Genomic DNA, 25,247 nt, shown 5'->3' on the forward strand with positions numbered 1-25,247 from the left:
GATTACCAGCACCCTGTTGCTGGCAGGCTCTGGGCCAGATTCCCGGGCCCGGGTGTGGGGGTGATTGTCAGCCACACGTGTGCGAAGAGCTTGTGCAGATGCACCCCCCGCCCTCCCTCAGCCCTGTGAGTGGCTGCCAGGATTCTGCTCTGCAACGCTGGCCACTGAGGGGTCTTGTCTGTGTCCCGGCTGCCCCGTTCATGTGTGTCGCACAGCTGTGTGCAGAGAGCCTGATGGTGGCTCCGAGGTCACGTGCCCATCCCATGCTCCTGCCTGGTCCGTGGAGACCCGCGTCCCACCCACGGTGTCCGCAGCGGTTGAAAAGACTTCACAACGAGGGACTTGATGGGATCCGTGCAAAATCCATGGAGGCTTTAGAAGCACATGTTGAGGTTTGGGGTTTCCATCCTCAGGAGAAAACCAGCATCTGAATCTTTGAACAACGCATGGTATGGTCCTCACTGCTTGCTGGGAGGGTCTTCCCAGACCTAGGGGTATTGCCACCAAAAAGGACTCCTATCCCCCAAGACCAGGTGCAGGCTACCTGCCCAGCTTTGTTTGGGGGAAGCTATGCTGCCTCTTGTCACCCTGCTTATTTAACTTCTGTGCAGAGCACACCATGCGAAATACCGGGCTGGGTGAAGCACAAGCTGGAATCAAGATTGCCTAGAGAAGTATCAATAACTTCAGATATGCAGGTGATACCACCCTTGTGGCAGAAAGTGAAGAGGAACTAAAGAGCCTCTTGATGAAAGTGAAAGAGGAGAGTGAAACGTTGGCTTAAAACTCAACATTCAGAAAACTAAGATCATGGCATCTGGTTCCATCACTTCATGGCTAATAGATGGAAACAGTGAGAGACTTTACTTTTTTGGGCTCCAAAATCACTGCAGATGGTGACTGCAGCCATGAAATGAAAAGACACTTGCTCCTGGGAAGGAAAGTTATGACCAACCTAGACAGAGTATTAAAAAGCAGAGATATTACTTTGCTGACAAAGGTCTGTCTAATCAAAGCTATGGTTTTTCCAGTGGTCATGTATGGATGGGAGAGTTGGACTATAAAGAAAGCTAAGTGCTGAAGAATTGATGCTTTTGAACTGTGGTGTTGGAGAAGACTCTTGAGAGTCCCTTGGACTGCAAGGAGATCCAACCAGTCAATCCTCAAGGAAATCAGTCCTGAATATTCATTGGAAGAACTGATGCTGAAGTTGAAACTCCAATACTTTGGCCAACTGATGCGAAGAACTAACTCATTGGAAAAGACCCTGATGCTGAAGGCAGGAGGAGAAGGGGACGACAGAGGATGAGATGGTTGGATGGCATCACTGACTCAAAGGACATGAGCTTGAGCAAGCTCCGGGAGTTGGTGAAGGACAGGGAAGCCTGGCATGCTGCAGTCCATGGGGTCGCAAAGAATCAAACACAACTGAGCGACTGAACTGAAGTGAACTGAACTGATGCTGCCTCTGGCTCGCTTATCCCTCTGCTGCATGGATACTGTGAGCACCCTCCATGACCCGCCCCTTCCGCAGCGTCTCCCAAGCATCATCACAGGGACTGCACCTGGCCTGGCCTCTAGTCCAGTCTTCCTGTCCTTTAGATCCTCTTGTGGGGGCTCAAAGCCGAGTCCCCTGCTGCCCTGGAGCCTTTTAAGGTCCGGGCCAGTGGATGTGGGGGTCAGACAGGTGGAGCCTGCGTCCCAGCAGCACCTCTGGTACCTGGCCACCTGGTCAAGCCCCCTATCCTCCCCGCACCTCATCTCCTACACAGAAATGGAGGTACTGGAGAGTTTGCGTCCTGGGGGTTTGTGAGGAATAAAGGAGGTGATGATAGAATGAAAGGAGAGGATGAATGTAGAAGAGAGTGGCTTTCTGGAAAGCGCCTCCTCTTGTTTTTCCTCTGGTTCTTATTCCTCCTCCATCTTTTTCTCCCCCTCCTCCCCCTCCTTGCACGACCTCCACTCCTCTCCTCTCTCGGGTTCTCTAAGTGGGGACTCCAGCACAGGTTGGGGCTGTGGCAGCCAGAACCTGAGTGGGTCCGACGGCAGTGCTTGCTCGGGGCGGGGTGCAGCCTCAGGGGCCCCCCCCGCGGGGCGGGGCTTGAGGACCGTCCGCGGTCAGGACTGAATGCTGTGGGAGCGGAGGCTAGGACACCTTCTCGCGTGGCTTTATGCATTTAGGATGTTTGCAGGGCCAGAGCATAGCTGAAGAAGCTGCTGGCCAGATGTCCGCAAGGGTCAGTTGGGTGCCCAGACTAGGCTGCTGGGGGCATCTCTTCAGGCAGGCAGACGGGCATCAGGGGAGGAGCTGATAGTCCCTCAGAATCTGTCATTTGCCCAGAAAGGGCAGCAGGGAGAGTGGGCACCTGGGCTGGCCCACACTAGCTGCAGGATCCTCCAGGTCCTGGCTCAGAGGATGGGTGGAGGAAGAAGCCGGGGGGCCTCTGACCTTTAAGTCACACATGCTCAATTAACACCCTTCTTGCAATCTTATTTTTTAATTTAAAAAGTTGTGATTGTCCTGATTACGTACACAATCATTGCCAAATATTCCAGTCTCACTTTCAAGATTTCTCCCCGATTACCTAGTCCTTAATCGTCCAGGACAACTTCTTACACACCAGGGCACTGCAGGAGGAGTAGGGACCCAGTGTTCTCATCCTGGTTCTGTCAGTAACAGCCGTGTGACCCTTGGCAAACCATTCTGCCTCTTTAGGTCTAGTTTTTTTTTGAAAATTATTTATTTGTTTGGCTGCGCTGGATCTTAGCTGCAGCACACAGGATCTTCCACCTTCATTGCAGCATGCAAGCTCTTAGTTGTGGCATAAAGGATCTAGTTCTTGGACCAGGGGTTGAATCTGGGGTCCTTGCATTGAGAGCACAGAGTCTTACCCACTGGACCACCAGGGAAATCCCTAGGTCCAGTTTTCATACCTGTAAAACAAAGGGATTAAACTGTATATTGTAGATAATAAGAGCTACCATTGAGCAAGCTCTTGTTTTATGCCAGATACTTTGCACTTACTAATCCTTTCAATCTAGGTATTGTTCTTAACATCGTCGCCGGGAGCTTGGAGAGGTGCAGTAACTTGCCCTCAGTCTGATAGCCTGGTGAATGGCTGCCCTGGGTCTGCACCCACTGCCTGACCAGAGGCTCAGCACCTCCTGATATTCTGGGCATGCGCTTTGTTCCTGGTGTTCCTGCCAGTTCCATTGTTCCTTGGCAGCTCTGTTCCGTCCAGCACACATCTGACTGTGTTTGTGACTTTCACAATCTATCCCAACACGTCACTCCCCAGAGCAGTCCCAGCCTATGCTGGGTGCTGTCTTCTCTGTTTTATGTTTGTTAGCGTATATCCTCTATCAGTGGGGTTGCAAAGAGTCTGACACGACTGAGCGACTGAACTGAATGGATCCTCTATCAAGCGCAGGTCTTTCTGTTCCAGTTTCAAACATCAAAACACACAAAACAAACCTTGGGCAAACGAGTCTGTTCATTTTGCTTTAACTACACTTATGGTGTCAGACAGACTCTGCCAGGGGCTCAGTGCATAAAGCTGGGAGCTCTGCCCTGCCCTCTCCTGCCCAGACTAGCAGGATGATGGGCACATATGGTATCAGTCGGAGTGCCATCTGGCTGCATAACAAAGACTAACACAATAGAGGCTTAAGCAGGAGAGAAGTTCCTTTTTCTTCCACTTCCTAGTCCAAGTGTAAGCAGTCATGGTGGCCCCCCGAGCCGCCGGGATTCAGTTTGTTCCTCCTTTGTGACTCTGCCGTCTTCAATATGCAGCCTCCACCTCATGAAATGAGATGGCTGCTTCAGCTCCTGCCATCCATCATGTCCACATTCCAGCCAAGGCGGGGGAGAAGGGGCAGGAGTGTCCTAAAAGTTAAACATTTCAACTTCCCTCCTGATAGCCAGAACCTAATTATGTGACCACTCCTAGCAGCAGAGGTGGCTGGGAAATGTATCTTTATGAGCAGCCATGTGCCCAACTGAAACTTTTGTTACCAGAGAAGAAAGAGAGGGCAGAATTTGGGGGAGCAATTAGGGTCTGTGCCACCCACACTGATAACTCCTTGGTGTGTACAGAATGGTAGTAAATTCTGTGGCAGGGATTACTCAGGGAAAAGGTGAGATTGGGAAAGAGTTTACCAAGGAGGTGGCCTTTGCTCTGAACTTCAGGGGCAAAAGAAATATCTCAGGTCGAGAAAGGCAAATGGCAAATCCGTGCAATAATCTCCCATCCTGAGTTTAGGGCAGACATCTCTAGTCGATTACCACCACTATCTTTCTCCCTGATCTATGAGGCAACCTCAGAAATCTGCCCCACATCATGATGGTGGGCCATTGATTGGATTAGCCTGCCGGTTAAACCCTATTCGGGTTTGCTGTTTTGCCCAGCAAAGAACTTCATAGACTTGCCACTCTCCCAAGATGAAAGAATCAGCTGTAGTGATCTGAGAGTTTCAGCCAGTGGTATGCACGTCTTCTGCCAATTCTGTGTACAGTTAGGTCACGTTGGTAGCTTGAACTCAGCCATGGTGGGAGTACTGGTATCACAGTAATTGACAAACATTATAAATCACTCTTTCCCTTGTCCACTGGAGCACTTTGTTAAACATTTACCAGCATGCCACTGTTTTAGCCTGGCCTTTCATCCTTTCTTTTTTTAAAATATGTATTTATTTTTATTTATTTCCTTAGCTGCACCCGGTCTTAGATGTGGCATGTGGGGTCTAGTTCCCCGATCAGGGATTGAACCCAGACCCCCTGCATTGGGAGTGCAAAGTCTTAGCCATCGGACTGCCAAGGAGGTCCCGTTCATCCTTTCTTAACAAGAATCTTGCTGAAAGTTTGAGTACCGATTTCTGTTTTTATAGGGGGTTCCAACAGAATAGAGCTCCTTGGAAGATCTTGCTCTGTCTTGAACTGAATGTCAGCTCCTGCTGAGAACTAGAGGTGCAGTCATGACTGAGGGAGATTCAGGAGATCTGTAGGATTAGCGGTGGTGGTGTTTGTGTTGTGTTCTGGATAACCGAGGTTTGCAGACGGGGTGAGAGGGCGAAGCTAGGAAAGTGACACAGTTCTGCAGAAAGGGGATGTGTGTTGAGATTTGGACAATGCTGGACCTTTTCCTGGATAAATGTTCTAGATTATTCATTAGCAAGTGGTCAAACCTCTCAGCCTCTGGGTTGCACACCCTGCTGGCCCAGAAGGCCCTGTGCACCATATGTAAGCTGTGTGAAACTCCTTCTCTGCAGTGGTGGGGGGGGATGGGCCTGGGGCCTGTCCAGATGTGCGGGCACTTGGTGATTCACTGACCTAGAATGTCCTCGTTCACCTCCTTGGAAGTGACGCCCCCCCGAAGCCTTGGCGTGCATCTGTGTGCAGGTCTGTCCTCCATTTGTGTGGCGGCTTCAGCTAAAGGCAGGCTCCCTGCCCTTCGCACCACGAAGCTCCAGACGTGTGCTCACTCGAGCAGAGATGTCAGGCTCACGTCTGTTGCTACGTGGATGAAACAGACGTGGAGATCCAGACTCCACAGGCTCTGTGACCAGGGTAGACGGGCCCCATCTGGAATGTCCCCACCCTGTCCCCGAAGGTGAGAAATTTCTCTCTGCTGAAGCACAGCTGTGCTGAGAAGGTGGCCCATCTGGTTGGCAGGATTGCTGGGGCGTGGTGGGGGGAGGGGTGATGCTCATGACTTCCTTCCTTCTCAGACTTGGGGTGCCCTGTCTCACTTTCTAACCAACAGCCGGAGAACACGGTCACTCCCCCGTGCTGATTCTCTGCTCTGAGAAGCCCACCTACAATTCCCCGCTGCCTGGCGTCCCCCTCCAGTGAATGATCTGGGTTAGAGGCTGCCCTGGCCACTGGGAAAACCCATGGGGAGGCCCAGAAGAGAGCTGCCCCACCCAGGGGCTCAGGGAGGCACCTGCAGAAGGATTGAGAATGAGCTAGGCCAAGGAGGGTGGGAAGGGCTTGCCGGGTGGAGGGGACAGCGTCAGACAGGCACAGAGCTGATGCCTGGCTTGTCCAGGAACCGAGAGCAGCCGGATCTGAGCAGAAGGCGAGGAGAAGCACAGGGCGCGGGAAGGAGTAGCTGGCAGCTGACCAAGGCCTGGTTGTCGGCCCTGCTGGGCTGCCACTGTATCCGGGGGGTCACCAGTCACATTTGCCTTTATTTATTTTTTAATATCTATTTATCTGGCTGCCTTGGGTCTTAGTTGCGGTATGTAGACTCTGGTTGTGGAGCATGGACCCAGGGTCTGCGGCACACGCACTTAGTTGCCGCATGGCAGGTGGGATCGTCATTCCCAGACCAGGGATCGAACCCACGTCCCCGTGGATTCTTCACCACGGGACCACCAGGGAAGTCCACATTTGTCTTTAGAAAGGTTTCAGCTTGAGGGCAGCCAAGACCCCGGGCAGGGAAGCCAGCTTGGAGCTCCCCTCCCCAGAGCCTAAGCCTGAGTGGGTGAAAAAACCTGAGCATTTAGTATTAATGAAAAGCAAGCCAACGAACCCCCAAACCTCCTACTCCGAGATGGGAAGACTGGTAATTGGTCCTTTACTAAGGACCTTGGGGCCAGTTTCCACGAGTTCACCCTCTCGGCTCCCTGCCTATGAGGGTCTGCTGAAAGACTGCTGGTCCACAGATGGGTAAGGGCATGGCTGCCCAGAGCCCCAGGAACCAGGGAGACACAGAGGGACCTGCCCCTGCCTCAGGGCCTGGGGTGTAGACAGTCCCAGGGAAGGGGTGTGGACGCCAGGCCACTGGTCTCCAGTTGGACTGCCTCTGTCCAACTGTTGGTCTCTCCCTTTGCACAGGCCCAACCGGAGCTGGCAACCTCCTGGCAAGGGCCCTGCCAGGCAGTCATCTGGGCCAATGACTCATGCCGCGGGGAGGGGAAGAGCGGGGGACGGGTGAGTTAATAGCAAACCCATTACATCCCGAAGTCCCTTCACACGAGGGACAAATGGTCCATTGAGGTTGATTTGGCTGCTGGCTGGCTCCAGCAGCACCCGGGGTGGGGAGATTTCATTATCCAGGAAAGCAACACCAGATTGCTGGGAGGGGCCCCCCCGCCGCCCACATCCTCACCCCACCGGCATGCCCGCTTTTCCTGTCTCTCTCCCTCCCACGTGGGGCTTTCTGTTCCCAGGGCTGCGGCCCAGCATGGGGAGCCTGCATCTCAGGTACCCTCTCCTCCCGTGGGGGTCACAGCAGGTGAAGGGGCATGTCCAGGGGCACACAAGATCCTCTTACATTCATGGTGGACTGGGAACGGGGTGGGAAAAAAAAAGATCCAGCCCAACAGGAAGCCCTCCACACACACATTTTGGCTATGGAGAGGGCGGATACCCCTAATTGCAGGCCCCCAGAAAGATCTGGTAGTAAAACTATAGTCCACGTCTCTGCATCATCCTATCACTTTTGTATTCTGGATGAAAGTACAATGGCTATCTCTTCCATGAGCAAAAGCTACGGTTAGGCAGGCTTTAATTCATTCCCTTTTCCTACCCCCACCCCCTTGACCGTCTTTTTTATTTTTAAACTTTTATTTATTTATTTCTAAAATATTTTATTTTGCTGCGCCAGTTCTTGGTTTTAGCATGTGGGCTCTTTAGTTGTGGCATGTGAGATCTTGTTCCCTGACCAGGGATTGAACCCTGGGGCCCCCTGCATTGGGAGCATGGAGTCTTAACCACTGGACCACCTGAGAAGTTCCCCCATCTCTTTATTTTTATTTTTTATTTTATTTTATTTTTTTCCATTTATTTTTATTGGTTGGAGGCTAATTACTTTACAATATTGTAGTGGTTTTTGTCATACATTGACATGAATCAGCCATGGATTTACATGTGCTCCCCATCCCGATCCCCCCTCCCACCTCCCTCCCCACCCCACCCCTCTGGGTCTTCCCAGTGCACCAGCCCCAAGCACTTGTCTCATGCATCCAACCTGGGCTGGTGATCTGTTTCACCCTTGATAATATACATGTTTCAATGCTGTTCTCTCAAAACATCCCACCCTCGCCTTCTCCCACAGAGTCCAAAAGTCTGTTCTGTACATCTGTATCTCTTTTTCTGTTTTGCACATAGAGTTATCGTTACCATCTTTCTAAATTCCATATATATGCTTTAGTATACTGTATTGATCTTTATCTTTCTGGCTTACTTCACTCTGTAAAATGGGCTCCAGTTTCAACTATCTCATTAGAACTGATTCAAATGAATTCTTTTTAATGGCTGAGTAATATTCCATGGTGTATATGTACCACAGCTTCCTTATCCATTCGTCTGCTGATGGGCATCTAGGTTGCTTCCATGTCCTGGCTATTATAAACAGTGCTGCGATGAACATTCGGATGCACGTGTCTCTTTCAGATCTGGTTTCCACAGTGTGTATGCACAGAAGTGGGATTGCTGGGTCATATGGCAGTTCTATTTTCAGTTTTTTAAGAAATCTCCACACTGTTCTCCATAGTGGCTGTACTAGTTTGCATTAAAGAACTAAAGAGACATTTCTCCAAAGAAGACATACAGATGGCTAACAAACACATGAAAAGATGCTCAACATCACTTATTATCAGAGAAATATAAATCAAAACCACAATGAGGTACCATTACATGCCAGTCAAGATGGCTGCTATCCAAAAGTCTACAAGCAATAAATGCTGGAGAGGGTGTGGAGAAAAGGGAACCCTCTTACACTGTTGGTGGGAATGCAAACTAGTACACCCCCCATCTCTTTAAAATAGCCCGAACTGGCTAAAGATAGAGTGAACAGCATGATAAGTACTGCTCTCCCCATCACTGGAGGTGTGCAAAGGTAGGGTGGATGAGATTATTAGGGAGCAGCATTGAAGGAGATTCCAGCAGGGTTTGTGGATGCAGGGTAAGCCTTGAAGAACCTTCCGAGGAGGTGCAGAAGACAGGGGCAGGGAGCTTGCTTCCCTGCCCCTCCTGTGCTGACCGGCCACCACTCCTGGCAGTGGGCTGGGGTACTGTCAGGGCAGGTGGCCACCGTCCAAAGGGCCAGGCTTGCTGGCAGCTCCCCAGGGACAATGTCGCCTAGGTCACTGCGGCGACTTTAAAATAAGTGTGGCCGCAGAGGCCCTGTTGCCCCTTCTTTTCTCTTTGGATCCCGTTGTTCTTGCTGTTCCTGCTGACGTGGAACTAGGGTGACTCAGCCTTGTCCCCATGCTGCAGCAGTGGCGAGCTGCTTCCAAGCCTCTGAGCCCTCAGCACAGGGCGCCTGCTGGAGAAAAGTGGCAAGGAGGCCAGGACAACGATGGCCCTGGGGACAGCCTGTCCCCTCTGGGGATGTGGCCTGGCCAAGTCTCCTGGCTGCCCTGGTGGGGGTGGGGAGTCTGCAGGCTGACACAGTGACTGGCTGCTTCAAGGCTGGGTTGGTCACAGGCCAGCCACTCCTCTGGGGCCCCTTGTTTGACTTTGCTGAGCTATCAGAAGGGCCCAAGGGAGTTTCCCATCAGCTGGGGGATGTGGGATGCTGTGTCCCCCACTTCATCTCTGTACCTCCAGCCTCAACTGGTGGCTAGGAAGTTGGGGACTCAAATTCATTCCAAAGCCCGATCCAGGGGGCTTGGGGTAGAAGCAGAGGTTCATCGGGCGGTGCAGAGAGGGAAGAATCAAGAATAAAATGTGAGTCCTCAAAAGAAGATACTTTTCCTCCCCCATCGTATCTGGGTGATAGCTCATCACGCCAGCATCCCAGACAGCTGAATGTGCCCATCCAAAGCCCATTGGACGCGTGAATAAACAAATGACTCTCCAGAGCCACAGTCTGAGTTCAGCTGGTGGGGAGTCATCTTGCAGGGTCATAATTTCCCCCAGGTCCTTCTGCCCCCATGTTAGCAGCCGCCTCCGTCTGCCCTGGCTCCCAGTGTCCCACGGGGTTTAACATCACTGCAGGGAAATGTGCCGTGAATCTGAAAGATGCGAGGGGCGGGCCATGCTGCTGTCTCGGTCACATTGTCAGAGCTGGGAGGCAGGGGGAACTTTAGTCGATTCAGCCCTGAATTGGGGGGGCTGTCAACTGGAATTGGAGGGCTCGGGGCTCACAGAGGGACGAGGAGCCCTGTGTGCCTGGAACCCAAAGGCCAGGAGCTTCCTTCGGTGGCTCGACAGCATGATTTAGAAGAGTAAGATTTTTGTTTAAAAAGCCCCCCTGCCTCCGAGATAAGGGCCAGGCTGCTGTGGTCAGGGTTTGCTCTAAGTGTTCCGAGCAAAGGAGGCCGGAGTGAGAACTGGGAAGTTTGGGGAACAGATTGATCATGTGCTAAGGGAATGGCATTCCCCTTTGAAGTGAAACCTTCTGGTTGCATTTAAGCCTCCAGGCAGATGGCGTAAGGGGGTTTTGGAGCCTACACACCAGTCAAATGTCAGCTGCACCCACAGACGGGCTTCACGGGAAGATTCACAGTCGAGCTGCCTGAGAGGCTTTGTGGTCAGAAGCACGGCTGCTGCTGATGTCTCGGGGCGATAAAGGGCCACGGGGGCCGGGGGCCTGGCCCAGGGCAGACGGCGTCCTGCCTGTCACCCTGAACGCAGGGGCTGGTCTGTGTGGCGCTGGCAGTAACGCAGAGTCTGGGCGGTGTGCCCAAGGGCCCTTCCGCCCCGCGAGGCCAGTTCCCTGCTAGGGGTCCCCGTGACCCTGCCCCCCCACAAAGGGAACTGAATGGAAGCTGTCATTCCACAGGGTCTAACAGGGTCTTGGGGGAGTCTCAGAGGGCCTCCGTTGCAGGCCTGGAGGCTAAGGAGCAACTGGCTCAAGGTGTCTCCTGGGGGACCCTGGGGTGGTCGCTCTGATGTTTGAAAGGAAATGACAGACTGGGAGCCAGCAGGGGAAGACCTGGGGGAGGCCGTCCAGGCGGAGAGGACAGCTAAGGTGGGTGTCCGGCACAGGAGGCAGAGAGGAGATAGAGGCGGGGGTCGAGTGAATAGATGAGGCTGCAGCGGTGGGTAGAGACCAAGGCACCCGGCACCTCGGCAGCCTCGGCGAGGAGTCTGCAGTCCATCCACTCTAAGTGTGGATGAAGCTGTGGGGGTCACATCGTCCGACCTCACTGTGAAAGCCTCGCCGTGAGTTCTGGGGCAAAAGGGAACGAGAGGCAGGCCGAGCAGCCCCATCGGGAGGCTTTGCCGGAAGCTGGGGAGAGGGGACAGCTGTGGGACAAGAGCCAGCTGTTGAATTTTGAGACATTTTGTGAGTCGGTTGTTAAACACAGTCGCCATTAAGATTGTAATTATATGTTATAAAATATGAGATTTCCATTGCATACAATGTACGTTTTGGGAAATGTTGTTCAGTGGCTAAGTTATGTCCGACTTTTTGTGACCTCGTGGACTCCAACATGCCAGGCTTCCCTGTCCTTCACTACCTCCTGGAGTTATCTCAAGCTCATGTCCATTGACTCAAGTCAATGATGCTATTTAACCAGCTCATCCTCTGTATACAAATTATTATTTAAAATTAAATTCTGTGGAATTATCACACAATCTTCTTCCCAGATGGCGCAGAAGCCCTTCCCTTCTCCAGGGGATCTTCCTGACCCAGGGATCAAGTCTGTCTGCCAATGCAGGAGACGCAAGAGAGGTTTGATCCCTGCATTGGAAAGATCCCCTGGAGGAGGAAATGGCAACTCCCCAGTATTCTTGCCTGGAAAAATTCCAGGGACAGGGGAGCCAGGTGGGGCTACAGTCCATGGGGTTGCAAAGAGCTGGACATAACTAAGCATGCGCGCGTGCGCACACACACACACACACATATCACACAATCCAGTCATTCCACTCCTGAGTTTATACCCCAAAGAATTAAATGCAGAAACTCAAAGAAATGTTTGTACACCCATGTTTGTAGCAGTGTTATTCACAATAGCCAAAAGGTGGAAGTATCCAAGAGTCCTTCAGTTGATGAAAGGATAAACAAAATTTGGTATATACGTACAGTGGAATATGATTCAGCCTGTAAAAATCAGGAAACTGACACATGCTGAAACATGTGCACCTTGAATAACGAATCCTGAAGACATTATACTAAATGAATTAAGCCAGACACAGAAGGGCAAGTATTACAACTGCATTTTACTTGAAGTACCTCAAGTAGTCAAATTTGTAGAGACAGCAAGAAGTGTGGTGGTTGCCAGAGCTCGGGATGAGGAAGGGGGAAAAGTGGGGAGTTATTGTGCAATGAGAATAGAGGGTCAGTTTGGGATGGAAGGCAATTTTGGAAATAGATGGTTGTACAGCAGTGTGAATGTCCTTAGTGCCAAGAACTGTGCACTTCCAGATGGTGGAAACGGTAAATTTTATATTATATACATTTTACCACAATAAAAATGCATCAATCTGTTAAAATTAAGTCAGAGATGTATATGGTATGAATTAAATTGCTTACAGGTAATTATATTAAGAATGAAGATAGTAAATATACAAAGTTCTCCACTTTCTAAGGATCTTAGTACATTTAACCATCATCTTTGTCCTTGAGTACTGAATTTCTCCAGGCGAGAATACTGGAGTGGGTAGCCATTCCCTTCTCCAGGGGATCTTCCTGACCCAGGGATCAAACCCAGGTCTCCTGCATCGCAGGTGGATTCTTTACCTTCTGAGCCACCAGGGAAGCGTTTGGTAGCCTCCAAATTGGCCAAGATGGGACTGTTTATAACACAGGAACAGGCAAATGCTATGTATCGGGCACAGTTGTATTTGCTGGTTGTTAAACGTTAAACAACCTGTCTCTGGTGGAGGGGGAGGGCTGGAGTAGGGACACCAGAGTAGAAGAGACACAAACTTGTATTTTTGAGGTAGACACTTTCTGATGGCTTGGAGGGGAGGGAAAGGAAGACTTTGAGGGTGATGCCTTGATGCCTGGCTTGAGCGGTTAGGTCAACGGTGGCGCTGTTTACCGAGATGATGGCCTGAAGGGGCTTGGGGACTGTGGAAGGCCCAGCAGCTGATGGACCGGAAGCTCCAGGGCTCAGGGAGGCCATATGGGGCTCCAGGTGCATGCAGAGCTGAGACCATATGGCCCCTGCCCCAGAGGAGACAGATGGTCCACTTCATGGGGTCCAAAGGCCCGGTTTGCTGGGCACATAGCCACCGCCCTCCCTCTGGTCCCCACGCCCCCTCCGGAGCGCGGGTCAGGGACACTGCCGGCTGAGCCAGAGTGCTGTTTCCGCCCATCCATTTCCTCCTCCCGCTCTTCCCATGCTTCGCAAGGGCCACTCCACCTGGGCTGGACCCGCGGGCCTTCCCTTCAGGCTTGCTCCTTCCATCTCCAGAAGGGCTTCACACTACACCTTTCTCACCAGCCCTGGCCTCCAGCTTTTCTTACGAAAACTTGCCCCCAGTTCCCTCCGGCTGCCACCTGCCGGCCAGCGTGCACTAGCAGCTGCGGATTTTGTGGCTCCTGAGATGTCCTTGGGGAGAGGCAGTTTTGGCCTAAAGGGATGATTCCAATGGGGATTTAAGATCCACGGGAGTGTCCTGGGGCTGCCGTAACAAAGAACCACACATCAGGGAGCTTAAAACAACAAAAAATTATTCTCTCACAAGTGGAGATAAGTCTGAAATCAAGGTGTCAGCACAGCAAGCATTTCTTTTTTTTTTCTTTTTAAAATATATATATTTATTTATGTATTAGCCGCACTGGGTGTTTGTTGCTGCACGCTGGCTTTTTCTAGTTGCAGTGAGTGGAGGCTATTCTCTAGTTGCCGTGCACAGGCTTCTCATTGCAGTGGCTTCTCTTGTTGTGGAGCACAGGCTCTAGAGCGTGTGGGCTTCGGTAGTTGCAGCTCTCAACTCTAGGGTGAGGGCTCGATAGTTGTGGTGCAGGGGCTTAGCTGGCCCGTGTTAGGTGGGATCTGCCCGGACCGGGAATTGAACTGGTGTCCCCTGCATTGGCAGGCAGATTCTTAACTCCTGCACCTGCAGGGAAGCCCCAGAGCAGGCTCTCTCTGAAGGCTCTGGGGAAGAGTCTTACCTTGTGGCTTCCAGCTTCCAGGGTCCCAAGTGTTACTTGCTTTGTGGCTGCATCTCTCCTATCTCTGCCTCTGACTTCATGTGGGCCTTTTCTCTGGGCCTCTGTGTCTTCTCCTTTTTAATTTCTATTAGGACACCGGCCATTGGGTTCAGGGCCCACTTTAATCCAGGGTGATTTTATCTCAAAGCCCTTGTGTGCATGCATACTAAGTTGCTTCAGGCGTATCTGACTCTGTGACCCATGGGTTGTATGTAGCCCTCCAGGCTCTTCTGTCTATGAGATCTCCCAGGCAAGAATGCTGGAGTGGGTTGCCATGTCCTCCTCCAGGGGATCTTCCCCACCCAGGGATCAAACCTGCGCCTCTTACGTCTCCTGTATTGGCACGAGGGTTCTTTACCACTAGCTCAAGACCTTCAGCTTCATTACATTTTCAGAGATCCTTACACCAAGCCACTTCTCGTTCCGAGGTTTGGAATGGACTTATCTTTTGAGAGCTCACCATTACATGTCTCATGGTGGACCTGTGAGGTAGGTGGCCCCTCTGATGTTCCCCAGATTATACCTTCCCCTTAGGCTAGGCCTACAAACAGTCTTGCCCTCCCCCATGGCCTTGGGAGAGCATTACCATCACAGAATTTGGAGGCCTCGCGGTTCTTTTTCTCTCACCAAATTTAAGCTCATTTTCTTCTCTGTGCTGCTGCTGCTCATTTTATCTGCTCAGAGCCCCAACCAGGATCGTCTGTCCAGACCCCAGCCCTGACTGCTCATGCCCTAGGAAAGGGGGTTGGGGGGTGGGGAGGAGCCCTCCCCCATCCGACTGGGATCAGGCCTTGTTAAAGTCCCGAGGCCCCAATCTGGACACAGTCATCAGAAGTGATCAAAGGATGGGGGATGATTAAAGGGCTGGGATGGATGATTTAAGCCGAGAAAGAGAAGGCCAAGGAGCAACTGGATTGTCTTCCAGTTTGGAGAGGTAATTATTACTTGAAGGGTGGTGCCCAGCTGTTTCCCATCTCCTCTGAGGACAGGAAAAAAAGAGGAAATAAATGATGTACAATTAGAGCAGTTGGTTAGATACAAGGGTGAACTTCCTGGCTGGGATTGTGGCCAAGTGCCGCATTGGATTTCCTGAGGGAACATGGGGTATCTCCTTACCTGGAGGCCTGGTATCGGCGGCCTCGGTGGTTAAGTGGAGGAAGGCCAGAGGCAGAGGGATGCACTCATTGGGCTCTGGAGCACAATCGTGCCAACATTCTGGCCTCGGAGGTCTGCTCCCTCCTGCCATTGTCCTTTGGGTTCCCATAGGCGAGCATTTTGGTGAGGTGTGGACCCTGGCAGGCTTCCCGGAGGAGATAAGCATAAGTATGTTTAGCTCCACTGTGAATGGAAGCGAATAATACACTATAAGCTGACCCTGTGCGAATCTGGTAGAACTCCAAGCCAGCTCCCTGGGAGAACAATCACATGGGTGTGTCTACACTCACCGGTGCTTTTTATAAAAACACTGGAGAATAATGCTATGGCCCAGGCTGGATGCTGCCCTATCTCTGGGACCCAGCATCTTCCCAGGGGGTTATGGCGTAAAGCTGTTTCTTAGAGGGAGTGGACCACCACACTCCCAAATACAGGGCAGGCAGGTGGCTAGAGCATTGGACAACCAGGCAGGCCCGGGTGCTGGTTTTCAGACAAGTAGTGCTGTGGGCTGGTGTGGAAGCCATCAGGGTGCTGTTAATGACAGTGGTGACTCCATTTCTGAAACCCCTGCTCCCAGGCAGAGGGTGTGCGCGCATCTGAAATGTCTGTGGTTTTGCAGTTCCCTGTCCACAAACTCACTTGGTTGAAAATAGTTCAAAATATCCAAGGCATGAGGGAGGGAGAGACTGCTTTTCTTAAAAAGGAAGGACTCGATTTCATCAACTTAAAAAAAGTTCCTCAAACCTAGCACATTCTCGGTGAGAGGGCCCGAATAACCGGGATGGCACTCAGGGCTCAGCATCCCTACTGCATTTGGGATCTTTTAGAACTAGGGGGTGGGGGACTGGGAGGCGGGTAGCACTGACCAGCCTGAGACCCAGGACCAGCTCTCGGGCACTCACAGGCCACGCTGAGGGCACCATATTGCCCCAGTTGCCCACCAGCTCAGGAAGCATCTTTCCCTGCTATAAATTCTCACGCTGGCCCCTGACTCGCGGCAGCAGAGGCCCTGGGCTTAAGGAAATGGGGTGGGGCAGGAGAAAAGGCAGGAGTGCCTAACTGGCTGGGGGGATTGGAAGAGACCCCCCCTCCCCCACTGTTGGTGCCAGACCTCAGGCCCTCCCAGGTTGCTTCTCAAGTCCCAGCCCATCCTTTTGTCCCCAGTCCCTGGGACCTGCCTGCCTGGTAGGTGATAGGGTTTAATCAGTGTTTGTCGAATGGATGGAGAAGGGTAGAAATTAACTCACCCTGGAGGGCAAGACCAGATGGGGCGGAGCCTCACCCGCAGGCCCCTGGCTCCCCGTCCCCTCCACCAACTCCTGCCTTCAGATACTTTGAAATAATCCGCTTCTTACTCGCGGAGAACCCGGGGTCTACGCGCAGCCTTCCGGAAGCCCCTTGTTGTGGAGCGTGGGGGTGGCACGTGTCCCTGGCGGTTCTGATCAGGGTGTTCCGTCCCCGCTGGTCCAGCACCTTTTTTGACACCAACCCCCGAGAGTACAGCAGGGTCCTCGGGGATGGAGGGCTGGGGGCGGGCAGGGAGCAGCTGGAGGGGTGCCCCGAGCGGGTGGGATTCGGCGCCCCCTTTCCCCCCAGAGTCACGTGACTCGCGATCGCCCCCTCCCGCGCCCCCCCCCCCCACCCCCCACTCCACACTCCTCGGCACTAGGCCAACAGGCCGGGATTCTGCCGGCCGCCGGCTCGAGCGCTTAACCCTTGCGGGCGCTGAGCGCGGGAAGGCGGCGGCGAACTTTGTTTGGCTGCGTAAATAAAACCTCCCGCAGAAGGATCCCTGCACCCCAGGGAAGGGGAGGAATCTCTTCCCCCCAACCCCGGCGCCGCCCCCGCGCCGCCGCCCGGCCTCCACATCCGCCCACATCTGGCCACAGCGGGGCCTCAGGGGGGGTGGAGAGGGCGCCGGGGCCGCGTCCGTCGCCGTCCCCTGGGCGAGGGCCAGGCGGGGAGAAGAGGGGGGCCTCGGGTCGGGCGCCCAGGACTCGGCCGATCCCCGCGGCCGCTGCTCGGGCCCCATCTCCCCCGCCACCCCCGCCCGCCCAGGTCTGGCCTTGACAGGCGGGCGGAGCAGCCAGTGCGAGACGGGGAGGCCGGGCCCCGGGTGCGGGGAACCTGATCCGCCCGGGAGGCGGGGGCGGGGCGGGGCGCGGGGAGCGGGTAGCGACGGCGCTCGCCTGCCTCCCCCATTCATTCAGTGGAGCCCGGGGGCCGAGGGGCTCCGGCGGCCAGCTCTGCACGGCGGGAGCGCGGGCGGGGCCCCCCCAGCCAGCGCGCAGGGCCGGGGCCGGCCCGGGGCGCCTCCTCGCCGCCGCCCTCCGCGCGCCGCGCCGCGCAAGAGCCACCATGTCCGACCCCGCGGTCAACGCGCAGCTGGACGGGATCATTTCGGACTTCGAAGGTGGGTGCCGACCGCCCACCGAACGGCAGGGGGCCCCTCGGGGAGGACCCCCGGCCGAGACTGGGAGGCGGGACCCCGATGGGGCGCCCTCCCGCCGCGCGATTCCCCCCACCCCGCCCGCGTCGCCTCCGAGGTGGACCCCGTTAGGGGGACGCGGGGACCGCGCGCCCTTGCTGGCCCCCACGGTCGCTCTGCGCGCTGCCGCCGGGTTTCCTTCCTTTTATTGTTGTTTGTGTTTGTCGAGCGACGACAGTCTCCTCGAGGGCTCGTCCTCGAAGGACCCGGGCGCGCAGTTTCCCTCTCGGCTTGTCCTTCAGTCCTCTCCGTTGCGCTCTTCCCGTCGGCCTGCGGGCCCTGGTCCTTGGGGCGGGTTGGGGGAGTTAGTTACCCGTCCCCCGCGTCCCGCCCGCAGGACGGTCCCCTCCCACCCCCCTACCCCCGCCCACATCAATTTCGGGGCCGGGGCTGAGCAGAGAATCCCGGCTGGGGAGGGACCCAAGTGGACACGGCCCAGGCCGCGGCGAGTCTAGAAGGGAGGGGGGGCGCGTCCCGTTGCCCCCATCCGGGCCTGGGGACGTCGTCAGCTGCCTCCCGGATTCCGGCCGTAGCGGGGAGGGGGCCCTGCCTGCCGGTAGGGAGCGCGTGTTGGTCCCCTCCTCCCTCCGGGGTTTAGAAAAGTGTGAAGGGACGTGGGGAGCTTCTCCCGCCGGATGCGGTAGGACGTCCAGCTCCCGGGCTCGTGTGTGTGTGTGTGTGTGTAGCTTTCGTGCGCCCTCCTGCCTGCCGGTGGCTCTGCGTCCTGCCTCCCGGGGAGTGAATAAAGCGGTCGGAAGGGAAGCTCACACAATAGTCTCCAGCACTTCGGGGCCGGATTTCGGAGGGGCGGGTCTGTCTCTGCTAAGATCTGGAGCCCCCGCCCCTCGGAGGGGCTCCCAGGCAGCCTTTGGGCAGACCCTTCTGGTGGGCCCCGACCTGGGGGAGGCTGGGTTGAAAGGAGTGAACCGAAGTCCAGGTGCCAGTCTGGTCCTCAGGGCAGAATCAAGGCTGGGGTTTGGGGGCCCAGAGCCCAGCTGGGCACTTGGCCCACTTGGGGTCAGCTCCGTTTGCAGGGGCACTTCTGGGGACCAGAGCCTGGCTGGACCCCAGGCAGAGCCCCAACAGCTGTAATTCTGGGCTGGGCCAGGACTAGCTTAGCAGGGGGTGGAGAGACAGGAGGGGGTGGGGTCCAGCGCTGGCTTGCCTTGTGCAAGGGACGTGCCTGCTGGGGGCTGGCTCTCTGGTCGGAGCACTTTTCTGACTGTGACAGTGAGCTCTGAGAGGAGTTCTGGTCTAGAGAGCTGTGATGGCTTGTACCCTGTGGTCCTGACCTCTTGGGGGTGCGTGCTCATACTCAAGGTCTCCCTAAGTCTGTTTTGCCTTCAACTTGCCCCCAAGCACTGCTGGAGAAGGGACACTCTTCTAGGGCCTTTCATGCCTAAGAGTCTGAGTGGGAGAACTGGTCGACCTGGAGATGGCTGCCTGCTTCAGGTCCTGCACTGTGTTCTTTTCTCCTGAGGTCTATACGAGTTAGGTCAGCTTGCTGTCCCTGACATGAAAGCAGGAGGTCAGGAGCCCTGAGGCAGCCGGAGGAGGAGGAGGTTTGGGGGTCCTGCGCTCTGTCACAGTACATGCCCTGGAAGTTGTTGGCGCCTCTGACTCAGGGCCCGCGTGCAACTCCATCCTCACCCGAAGTACCCCATCTGGAGATGCCAGCAGCCTCGGCGGCTGCTTCTCAGGCAGCTTCTCAACCCTCTCATCTGGTGGAGACAATGGCCTCATTGAGACCATCCTGGTGTGGCAGTTGGCAGCCCCGCGCTTGTGCTTTCAGCGGGGGATTTCTCACTTAGGGAGCGGAGCCTGGACCCTCTGGTTCCTGGAGGCGGCAGCCTCCCCCCTGTGTACCCTGCAGACTCGTGCACTGAAGGCAGGCGAGTTAGAGCCCCTCTAACACATTGGTTGTGTGTGTGTGTGTTTACGTGTGCACTCTGTACATATGGCCAGCTTGGAGACCAGAAAGGCGGCCTCTCCAATAGCCCCCAGAACTCGCAGTGGAGTTGGGTGTTGAGAGTGACAGCCTTGGACAGACGTGGGAAGGAGAGATCAGGGCAGGAGGAGGGTGTCTGACCCAGAGCAACTGCGGGTGATACTGGCTGGCAGAGCCAGGACAGAGAAAGGTCGTGGTGGTGGAGGAGGCGGAAATCTGGTTGCGGGTGGGAGGAGGAGCCCGCTCGGGCCAGGGACAGTGAGCTGGGTAGGGGAGGCCGGAATGAGCTGGTCCATTAGGGCTGGGGCATGAGAGGGGCCAGCTCGTGACAGTCAGACGAGCAAGGTCACGGAGGACCAGGTGTGCCTGCCCGCCGGGATCGCAGACTGTCCTGGGGCGGCAGCCGGAGTGGCTGAGATCGGAACCAGAGGAGCGCTGGTCTGTATCCGTGGGGCCGGTGGGGGGCCTCTGCCTGGGCTGCCCGCTTGGTATCTCAGTTTCTGCAAGGTAGGGTCAGAGGGGTGGGAGGAAATGCTGGCTCCTCGACAGCTGCATATGTTGGTGGCTAAAGATGGAGGCCCCAGGGGCCTGGAGAGTTTTGAGCCCCGGCGGTTGCTGGGGGTGACTTTCAACCGGAGCAGACTGGAGTCCCACGGCTAGGTCCCACTGGCTCTGTTGGGGTGTTCCCTGGAGGTTTGGGGTGATGGCAGTATCCAGGCCAAAGTAGCAGGCCCTGCAGGGCAGTCAGAAAGCTGTCCCAGCGGAGCTGTGTGTATGGGGGGGTTGTGGAGTGAATACCCCCAGTTAAATTCTGCTGACGCCCCACATCCCAGGCACTTGCCTCTCCCTTCCCTGGGAAACACTCTTCTCTTTTCATCCTGTTGTTTCTGCTCATCCTCTTATCTACCCTGGAGAATTGAGGGTGAGGTTGTTAAGTTTCACTGCCATCACCGAGGTGGTGCAGGGATTCAGCCTGTCTCCTATTTTGGAAGCATCTGTGGATTCAGGTCTCTCCTGGGGATTGCTGGGGTGGAGGGGGGTGGGGGGAAGTGTCCTCTGTGGGCCTCCTGCACGATGGCCTCTGCCCTCCCTCCGAGGAGGATCTCAGGGTTCGGTGGAGACTCCCATGCAGGGGCAGGAAGAACATTTTGTGTTTTGCCGAACTGATTTTTTTTAAAGTTTCGTTTCCCTGTTGGAAGATGGGCTGCAGGTGGGCTCAGGACCCGTTACTCCCCGTGTGATGGGGTGACTGGAAGGGTGACCCCATCTGCTATCTGGCTCCTGGCTGGTAGAGTACAGGGCCGTCGGACAGCGTGTTCTCTAATGAAGGCAGGCCAAATCTGTTATCGCAAACGCTATTACAACTCGGGTCTTTGTGTAACAAAGCCCTTCCAAGTGCCAGCTGTTGGCCTACTTTCCCAGCAGGTTGTTTGTAACCGGATTTGCATGGGCTGAAAAAATCCTGAAAGTCCTTGATGTTGGTTGAGACGCAGTCTGGCCCAGGACCCAGGAGTTCCAGTCCCAGAGCCGTCTCCCGCCTGGAGGAGGTGTCTGCCCTACTGAACCTCTGACGTCTGTCCTCTGACGTCTCCTTATGGGACCCTGCCAGCCGGGTCCCGGAGCCCAAGCAAGCCCTGGGCCCAGAGCATGGAGCGGGCAGCGGGCAGGGAGGGGGTCTCCTGGGGAGACAAGACTCTGCAGGTTGCACCTGCTTGTCTGGGAGCCCAGACGCCTCCTGGACCAGGGCTCCCTCGATGGCTGGCTCCTGGTGCCCCTCTCCTCCCAGGAGGACAAGGCCTAGCTTGGTGATGGGTGTGAATCTGCCCCTAATTAACACCACTGGGCTTCTTGAGCGATGAGTTCTGCTTTTCAGCGAGACTCGAGGCCTCTTGAGAATACAGTGTCCCCACAGTCCTCACCTGGTGGTAGGAGACAGGATCTGTGGTGGTGTGAGATCACTCTCTGGATGGAAGGAGTCAGCCTTCCTGGGACTCCGCTGATACCTGCTTGTGGCTACGAGGGGCTGGCTCTCTGATGGGCCTGACCACCACCAGCTGCGTTGGCCTGGTGCTGTTGGATCCAGGCCCGGGGCTAGACTCACCCTCTGTCTTGCTTGTGAGGAAGTGTCAAGTGGCAGAAGGGTCCCCATCATCAGTGGGCCTGAGGTTTAGATGTGGGCCAGGGAGGTGGGTTGAGCAGGGACATCCCATGCTGTGGGGTGTCCATCTGGAAAGGCTTCCTGGAGGACATAGATCTTTCCAGGAAGTCTTTTTTCTGAGCGGAGGCGGGGGGAGAGGGGGTGCTGTGCTGCACAGCCTGTGGGCTCTTAGTTCCCGATCAGGGACTGAACCCGAGCCTTTGGCAGTGGAAGCATGGAATCCCACCCACTGTACCACCAGGAAAGTCCACGTAGGAAGGTTTGAAAGGGACAAGTGGGTAGAGTTTGCATCCCGAAGGAGAGGACCTTTGGAGAGAAGTGATGGGTAGGGCAGCCGACTGGTGAAAGAGTCTTGGCCCATGAGCCTCGGCTTCCCCTTCTGTTGAGTGGGGTTGTAAACACCTCTGTCCGAGGATCGTCTTGGGGAGATAGCCGACAGCCTGAGCCTGGTTCCTGTTCGTGGGAGTATGGTGGGTGCTGCTGCTGTTGGGCTCGAGGTGGGGGTCAGGTATTTGCAAGGATCGGGTGGGTGTGGATGCTTAAATGCAGGAATCTGGGTGATGGAAGGGATGGAGTGCAAGGGTCTGTTGGGTCCCTAAGTGATTGCGGGGAGTGGTGGTGAGTGAGAGTGTATACTGTTGGTAGATTCAGAGCAGATACTTGTGCTACTGGCCAGTGTGGGAGCCCTTCCCTGGGCATGGTCGACATCCCATTTGGAGGTGTCATGCTGTCTCACAGGCAGAACTTGGAGACTTGGGTCAGGTGGGCTGCCTGCAGGGTTCCTTCACTGAGGAGGTCATCCCAGTCTCCCCCAACCCCGGAGCACCCCAGATGGGTAGACTATGGACCCGCCCTGCAGACGATGACACAGGCATACGCTGGACGGCCTGGCTTTGAAGACAGTGGGGTCGGGCTGCCTGCCCATGCCTCTGCTGGCTGCCAGCCTTCCTGAAAGGGAGTCGGAACCGGGAGCTGGTGTCAGGGACAGGGTGTGCTGACCGCGACATCCTCCTTGACCAGCAGCCCTGATTGTGTTACAAATCCGGAACTTGGTGCTTCAGCCCCTCTGGGGCCAGTGTGGAGAAGCCAGGGCTTGGAGGCCAGAGCTGGGTTTGTTGAGCCCACCCCCAGGGGCTGGTTAGCCCTGCACCCATGTGTCAATGTGGGAAGTGGGTGGGCCTGGGCTGGGGCCTCCAGGCCTAGAGAAAGGAGACCCCTGGAGCTCGAGCCCCAACGCTCAGTGGCAGCCACGGAAATCCCTGGGCCCGACACATGGTGGGTGGACTCACAGTGGGTGTACTTGCTCAGGCCATGTTTGTGAGTGAGACTGTTCTGCCGGTGGAAGCAGTTGGCCTTGTGGCCTGTTCATGACGTGACGTTGCCAAGGGCAGATGGCACTCTCACCCTGCAGGGGCTGGAGACTTCTTGGCCTGGTGACCATGGCCTTGGCAGGCCCCTAAAGGAGTGCTACAGCCCTCATCCTGGTGCTGGCCAAGCAGAATGGGGCCTTGCCTTCTCTTTCTCCTTAAATGTCCGGCAGCCAGGGAAATGTCATAGTTCAGGCATCACCATTATCCTCCCCCCACCACGGCCTGTTTACCAGCTGAATGCCCCTTACTCATTGTGCTGGGGTGGGGAGGCTGCTAATAGAAGTCTCCTTGGGGTACAGACAGGACCGCAGGCCAACAACAAGGACCTGGGAGCCAGGCTCAAGGGATCCATGGTGGCCCCCAAACCCAGGAGTCCCACCTACCTGCCAGTCCAGACCGGGTGCTTCTGATGGGCTTGCAGCCCCCAAGGGCAGGTAACAGTGGGTCATGGTGTAGACTCTGAAAGGCCTGGTGGTGTGTTTAGAATGGTGGGCTAGGGTAGGGGGTAAGGGGTGCTGGGCAAGCCAGGGGGCTCTCGGGAGAGAGTTATCAAAAGTCAAGGCCTCGGGGGATGTCATTTTTTGGGTTCATCCCAGAAACCCAGCCAGGAAGCAAGTTCGTTTGCTCTGCCTTGACGGCACCACTGAGGAAACGTGATCAAACAGTGGCTGTCTTTCCAACCTCCTCTCAGTTTTTCCCAAATTTGGAGGCTGAGTTGCTTATGAGATGAAATGGGCTGGAAGTCTGTGGAACCCGGTCCCAAAAGACTGAGGATTTGTAATTTCTCTGGCCAAACAGACCCAGCGGTTGGCCCCTAGTCACCCCCCGGCGCTGGGGGCATTTCTGGACTCCGGCTGTTTAATTTGGTCTGGACAGAGCCCGAAGGCTCCGTTCAGCCTAGACCAGGAGACGGTCTGGAAACTTCAAGTTTGTTGTCAGTTTTTAAAGTGCTGCCAATGCCCCGAAATTTAGGCAGAGGGACAAGAGGATGTCCTCCGTGCGAGTGGAGAGTATACACAGCGAGCGCCCCCCCCAACCCCCGCCCGTAGCATAGAGTGGAGTTGCAGGGGAGGTGAGGAGCCCAGGAATGAGGCTCTAACCTGCCTCTTTTTTAAAAAAGTTATTAATTGGAGGGTAATTGCTCTGCAGTGCCGTGCTGGCTTCTGCCATGCGTCAGCATGAATCAGCCGTAGGTATGCACAGGTCCCCGCCCTCTCGAACCTCCCCATCCCACCCCCAGGTTGTCACAGCACCAGGCTGAGCCCCCTGTGTGGTGCAGCAGGTTCCCATTAGCTATCCACTTTGCATGTGGTGATGTACATGTTCAGTGCTGTTCTCTCAATTCATCCCACCCTCGCCTTCCCTCTGTGTGTCCACGAATCTGTTCTGTATGTTTGCATCTCTTATTGCCATCCTTATTGTTCACCAGTACTGTTTTTCTAGATCCCATTATCTATATGTTAATAGACAATGTTTGTTTTTCTCTTCCTGACTTATTTCACTCTGTGTAACAGGCTCTAGTTTCATCTACCTCACTAGAACTGACTCAAATTCATTCCTTTTTTATGGCTATGTAATATTCCACTGTATATCTGAACTATATACACAACTTCTTTATCCATTCATCTGTCGATGGACATCTGGGTTGCTTCTGTGTCCTCGCTACTGTAAATAGTGCTACAATAAACATCGGGATACATGTGTCGTTTAGTATTGTTAGGTAGTTAGAATAGGGAAAGGAGTCCAGAATGGCGGTAGCCAAAAGACCTGGAAGGGAAAAAAGCCCGCGAAAATAGAACAAAGGAAGTTCCAGGGACTGGAGTGAGAACCTCTGGTAAAACAAACAACACTCCTGGCTGGCCCAATTTACATAAGACAGGCCCAGGGACAGAGAAACATATAAAAAGAAGAGCGAAAGCTCTCTTCTCTCTCTCTCCCGCGCGATGGGGCGATCTTCTCTTCGTGTCTTTGGATCGACATGCCCTCATGCCTCGAAGATGGATTTTCCTGTTATTATCTAAATAAAATAGAGCTGTAACACTGATATGTTTAAGAGCTATAACATGGTCTG

General features: G+C 54.8%; 1 protein-coding gene across 6 annotated transcripts in view; it reads left to right on the forward strand.

Annotated features, from left to right (window-relative positions):
* The window catches only part of SEPTIN9 (septin 9), a 177,138-nt gene that overhangs the window by 52,540 nt on the left and 99,351 nt on the right, over window positions 1–25,247 (forward strand). The window contains exon 1 of one of the 6 annotated variants that reach the window (XM_065911008.1): window positions 6,889–6,934. The exons of 4 other annotated variants lie outside the window; for them this stretch is intronic. In XM_065911008.1, the coding sequence (XP_065767080.1) occupies window positions 6,904–6,934 (31 nt within the window). In that variant the 5' untranslated portion in view covers window positions 6,889–6,903. Of the gene's footprint in view, window positions 1–6,888; window positions 6,935–17,293; window positions 17,626–25,247 lie in introns of those variants that run through there. One more of the 6 variants, XM_065911012.1, reaches the window with a different exon arrangement.

This window comes from Muntiacus reevesi, chromosome 18, assembly GCF_963930625.1.
Source record: "Muntiacus reevesi chromosome 18, mMunRee1.1, whole genome shotgun sequence".
NCBI classification, from domain to species: Eukaryota; Metazoa; Chordata; class Mammalia; order Artiodactyla; family Cervidae; genus Muntiacus; species Muntiacus reevesi.